We start from the raw sequence: 5,391 nt of genomic DNA on the forward strand, positions 1-5,391 counted from the left end.
TATAAAATGACGTGATGACAAAGTAACGCGTATTACTTCAGCAAACTTCTCTCCGCACACTAAGATCGTTTTCCTCTGGGAACCGAAACCTCCGCACACGACAGCAACGATTAGTGTTTCAGACGTTGTTCGTTTGGTTTCCCGTCTCCATGGAGACCACTCTGACTCCTGACTGATCCAGTTCAGGACTGGTGGTCCGTGGACGTACGCGGCTGGCCTACGACCCGGGAGAGGGTATCGGTACGACGCCGGTCGAGGTCGGGTTCAGAGTCGGAGTTAGATTGAGTCTCCATGGCGACGTCGTTAAGAATATAAGGCCTGACCAGATGCAGGTCATGAGAGTTCAGTGAGCTGGTGTGAGATAAATTAAAGTCTGCACAATTCTCCAACTTTCTTTAGAAAGCAAAAATAAAGTAAAGCCTCTCCTCATCAACCCCCACCGATAGAAATCTATTTTAAAAACATCTATAAGTACATCATGTAAAAACAAAAGTATACAGTATCTTATATATATGGAGGAGGCAGAGGACCAGAGGTTTAGTGGTTTATTAGCTGATGATCTCCACCGGCCCTAACTCTGAGCCACGCCTCCTTCATGGCCAGCCCCCCGGACTCTGAGGCCACGCCTCCCCGGACTCTGAGGCCACGCCTCCTTCACCGGCCCCGGACCCTGAGGCCACACCTCCTTCACCGGCCCTGCCCCCTGGACCCTGAGGCCACGCCTCCTTCATCTCCGGCCCCCCAGACTCTGGGCATTCCCCCCCTCCAGTGACATCAGGGGATCTCTATGATGGGACGATGAAGATGAGGATGAGGATGCCCACAGATGAACACATAGTGTTCCGCCTCTGTCCGCCTCGTGTCGTCTTCCCCGTCGGCGGAGGGCGCAGCGTAAATGTAAAGGTCGCGTCTGAGAGGGTCGCTTAGCGGTTAGCCGTTAGCCGTTAGCGGTTAGCACGTAGCTCGGGACGATTCAACCCTGGAGGACAGCGGCTGTCAGCGCTCAGACGACATGGAGCGGCCGGGAGACCAGGGGAACAGTAGTGCAACAAATCTTCTTGTTTGGGGAAGAACCAAGAGCCTTCTTCCAGAGGATTCCTCTCCTCTCATGAAACCCAAAGCCCTCAATCTCTCTCTTTCATTATAAAGCACTAGAAGCCAAAAGAAAAAACACTTCACTGGGGGGGGATGCAATCCAGAACTTGAGGGTTTAAAATTAAGTTTTAACAAAAAATATCTCCAACATGAGGATCTTTACAAAGTGCTGTTGTATGGCAGTTTCTGTTGTCGTTGCTGTTTCTTGTTTCTTCGTGCGGAGGGGTTGAAGGTGACAATGGTTGTAGTTCAGAGTGTTAGAGGGAACAACACAAGATGGACGCCCCTTGTGTTTCGTCAGGTTCAGTTAAGTTAGCTTGAGTTAAGGATTGCACCAAAAACAACGACAGGACAAAACAGGAAAGTGACTTTTTGTGAAAACAATTCTTCAAAGTATTAAAAGAATACATTAAGAGGGACACCAGTACGGCTTCACCTTTGACCCTTTGACCTTTCCTTGCCCTCTGAAGGCGGCGGAGGCGATGGAGACGAGACAACGAGGCGTTAGCGAGACACGGCCGGGCGCTGGACAGCGCTACATTCCTTCTCCAAACAATAAAACCGAGAAGAAAAAAATCAAGAAATAATCCAAATAAAGAAAAAAACGAAGGGAAAAAATCAATTCAATTCTTTTTTTAGTTTTTAGTTTTAAATTACGGGTTAAATAACATTGTCTCTTCATAGTCTGTTTCCCTGCCCTCCCATACACTCAGGTCCATCCACGCAGCCCTCCCCTCCTCTCACCCTCTCACTCCCTCACCCTCTCCCTCACTCCCTCCCTCCCTCCCTCCCTCACTTCTTCTTCTTGAACAGGCTCTTGATCTTGGAGCGCTTCACCTTCTCCCCGTTGTCGCTGGAGTCCTGGGAGGAGGAGGCGCTCTGCAGCCGGGGGGCCTCGGCGCGGCCCCCCAGGTCCAGGGAGGTGAGCGACTGGTAGCTGCCCACGCCCGCCCCCTTCACCCCCGCCGCCCCGGGCAGCATGCCGGCGGGCAGCTGGCCGAAGCTGTACGACTTCTCCAGGAGGCCGTTGTAGGCGCCCTTGCCCCCCTGGTGGGGGCCCCCGCTGCCCTGGTGGGGGGGCCCCTTGGAGGGGTAGCCCGTGCCGGGGGCCTCGGGCAGACGGGTCAGGTCGGGGGACCCCTTCCCGAAGGGGCGGTGCTCCAGCGCCGGGGAGGGGGAGGAGGAGGGGGGGCCCGAGGAGGGGGTGGGGGGCAGGGAGGTGGAGGTGGGGGGAGGGGTGGAGTCCCGGGGGGTGTAGCTGGAGGCGGAGGAGGGGGACTGGGCGGAGGAGTAGGCGGAGGGGGGCGGCTCCTGGCTGAACTGGAGCAGCTCCTCGCGGGAGAACTTGCGGTAGGGGCCCTCGGGGGCCTTGCGGCCGTGGGAGGAGCCCAGCGAGGAGCTCAGCGAGTCGGCGTCAGAGTAGCTCTCCTGGACCGCCTCCCTGGAGACGGGGAGATCGGAACACGTTACCATGACAGACGACATCGGAACAAACACACTAAATGTTTTCTATCTAAGTCGTGAACTAAATGTAACTGAAGGCGTGATCACAGTCTAAACATTATTCTCTTCCTCTTAATTAAAGCCTCCAGGATATTACGTTCAGTGTTTACCGTCTCCTTTAGAAGGCCTAAAGCCACGTTAAAGGGCAGTGTCTGGGAGTTTGCCGCCCCCTACAGGCCAATACCCAATACCACACCCACTAAACTATGAGCCGCCGCCAGGGGAACGGTCCTCTCCCTATGAGGTACCCTACTGAGACAGACGGAGGGCAGGAGTGGGTGATCCAGTCTCCCAGAGGGGGCCCCGGCCCGTACCTCCGGTCCGAGCTGAAGTAGAGGCGCTCCCCGTCCTGCTCCGGGTGGTAGGACAGGGGGGGGCTGGTCATGGAGAGGGGGGTGCTCGTCATGGAGAGGAGGTCGGGGTCCTGGGACAGCATGGAGGACGACTGGGAGGACATCAGGCTGCGGCGCGAGCGACACAGGCTGCTGTTACGCGTCAGCGGTGGCCGGATCATGGAGGAGGCTGGAGGGGGAGGGGTTTAGAGGGGGAGGGGTTTTGATTAGCATAATTAGGATGCAATAGTACCATGCTAGCAGATAATATGCCGATGCGAGTCTGGAAATACTTAAATCATATCAGGATAAAATAATTATAATTTGATCCCAGGAGAGAAATACAAGAGCGAATTTAGAAATATTTTGAGAAATTCAAGTACTACTTTGAATCTCTCTCTCTAGAATCGAATCATAAATACCAGCTACGCAGAAGTTCCTGATATTTGTAAATGATTCAATCCATCAAAAACACGGCGCCATTTTGTATTCCGAAAGAAAACAAAGAAATGTAAGAAATGTTGAAACAAATCCCGAAGTGTTCTACAGACTGCGTTGAGGGGTGGGACCCCAGTGACCCCAGTGACCCCAGTGACCCCCTCTTACACGTGAACTGTGACATCATGGGGGGCGTGTCCTCGTCCAGGTCGTCCACGCCCCCGGCGATGGGGTAGGGGGGCACGGAGACGCGGGGCATCACCACCCAGCTGTGGTCTGAGTACAGCGTGGTGGTCAGGCTGGGCAGCCCCGAGTTGTTGACCACCGGGAAACCACACAGCTTCTCTATCTGCTGCCAACGGTGGAGCCGCTCCCGCAGGCACGCCGTCACCTCCGACAGGGACTTCCTGTGAGGGGAGGGGGGTACTGAGTACATACAGGTACACCGAGCATAGATACAGGTTGTCACCTCCAAGAGGGAATTGGGAAAGAGTGTGTGTGTCTGTGTGTCTGTGTGTGTGTGTGTGTGTGTGTGTGTGTGTGTGTGTGTGTGTGTGTGTGTGTGTGTGTGTGTGTGTGTGTGTGTGTGTGTGTGTGTGTGTGTGTGTGTCTGCGTGTTCATGTGTGTGTGCTTGGGGGTTCCTACTTGGCCTCCAGGATCTTGTGGTCCACCTCGTCCAGGGAAGAGCTGTGGGCCACATGCAGCGTTCCAAACAGAGAGCTCCTCTTCTTCTTGATCTTCTCCGCCTGAAACACCAACAGCAAATCAATAAAAGGGACCAAGAAGTCTCTCCTGCCAACGTGTCCTGCATTGGAATATTAGCCTCAAAGAAACAGAAATAGAAGAAACCCAGACAACTATTAATATCGGCCTCATCCAATTTGTAAATATCATAAAAAAACCACATACGCACACACCCAGCCACACACAGACACAAGGCTCCATTAGGGAGTGTGTTGACGAGCAGCTAAGTGAAGAGGCTGTTAACGTGGACATCAGTGTTGTTGGCTCTCATTACTGAAGCCCTCGGCCCGCGATGATGGGGAACACGCTCCAGTGGGAACATCATCTCTACCTCTCTCTCACTGAGTCCTCGTGTCTCTCTCCCTCTCTGTCTGCATCTCCCCCTCTATCTCCCCCTCTCTCTCCCCCTGTGTCTCTCTGTCTGTCTTGGAAAGCCCCAAAGTTAATCGAGTCCTGATATAATGAGCCATTCCACCTGCAAGGAGCCATGCAATTAAAATAGAATCTGCCAACGTCGTTAAGAAAAGCCAATTAGAACCTAAAGACCTCCATTTTCCCTGTGTGTGTGTGTGTGTGTGTGTGTGTGTGTGTGTGTGTGTGTGTGTGTGTGTGTGTGTGTGTGTGTGTGTGTGTGTGTGTGTGTGTGTGTGTGTGTGTGTGTTTTTTCAGAAATTCGATTACGCTACGGTTCTGGGGCGCTGGTTGCCACGCCAACAAATTCATGTTGAACCCGATACAAGCTCAGCTGGTTCCAGAACAACCGTGTGTTTCAGAGCCAAAACCCTTCCAACCATCTGTCACGTGCACACACACACACACACTCACTCACACTCACACACACACACTCACACTCACACACACACACACACACACACACACACACACACACACTCCAGCCAACCGAAAGCGCCCGTGGTTTCGTTACGCCCACTCTGATGGGTCTGGTTTGGAGTCCTCTGCAGCAGATGAGATGCTGAAGTCTCACCAGAGGATGAGGAAACGAAACGCTTTGGATTTGGCTCAGAATAACAAACACACTGCCAACAAAGTTTCACTCTAGAGATCTCTACATCAGCGGCCGGCAGCCTCAAGGTTCACCCAGACAACGTGTTCACGTGCTCCACCGTAAGGGGGCGGCCACAACGGTAGAGATCTCTCTCTCTCTCTCTCTCTCTCTCTCTCTCTCCTCTCTCTCTCTCTCTCGTCTCTCTCTCTCTCTCTCTCGTCTCTCTCTCTCTCTCTCTCTCTCTCTCTCTCTCTCTCCTCTCTCTCCTCCCT

General features: G+C 53.5%; 1 protein-coding gene across 1 annotated transcript; it reads right to left on the reverse strand.

Annotated features, from left to right (window-relative positions):
* Positions 1–1,887: 1,887 nt before the first annotated feature.
* On the reverse strand, positions 1,888–4,836 carry LOC130370376 (stromal interaction molecule 2-like). Its single transcript, XM_056576136.1, has 5 exons — positions 4,800–4,836; positions 4,015–4,174; positions 3,537–3,775; positions 2,913–3,120; positions 1,888–2,536 (listed from the first exon to the last, which is right to left on the reverse strand). The coding sequence occupies exons 1-5, from the start codon at positions 4,834–4,836 to the stop codon at positions 1,888–1,890; spliced, it is 1,293 nt and encodes a 430-aa protein (XP_056432111.1).
* Between the last annotated feature and the right edge of the window lie 555 nt (positions 4,837–5,391).

Source organism: Gadus chalcogrammus, chromosome 17, assembly GCF_026213295.1.
Source record: "Gadus chalcogrammus isolate NIFS_2021 chromosome 17, NIFS_Gcha_1.0, whole genome shotgun sequence".
In the NCBI taxonomy this organism is placed as follows: domain Eukaryota; kingdom Metazoa; phylum Chordata; class Actinopteri; order Gadiformes; family Gadidae; genus Gadus; species Gadus chalcogrammus.

What these genes read in the sequence shown, in the direction of transcription:
- LOC130370376 (XM_056576136.1), bottom strand. Translation starts at nt 4,836, where the DNA reads ATGAATTTGTTGGCGTGGCAACCAGCGCCCCAGAACC. An exon ending in GCAACCAGCGCCCCAGAACC is followed by an intron (nt 4,175 to 4,799) that starts GTAGCGTAATCG and finishes ATTCCAATGCAG; the next exon opens with GACACGTTGGCAGGAGAGAC. An exon ending in TACTTCAGCTCGGACCGGAG is followed by an intron (nt 2,537 to 2,912) that starts GTACGGGCCGGG and finishes CCCCGTCTCCAG; the next exon opens with GGAGGCGGTCCAGGAGAGCT.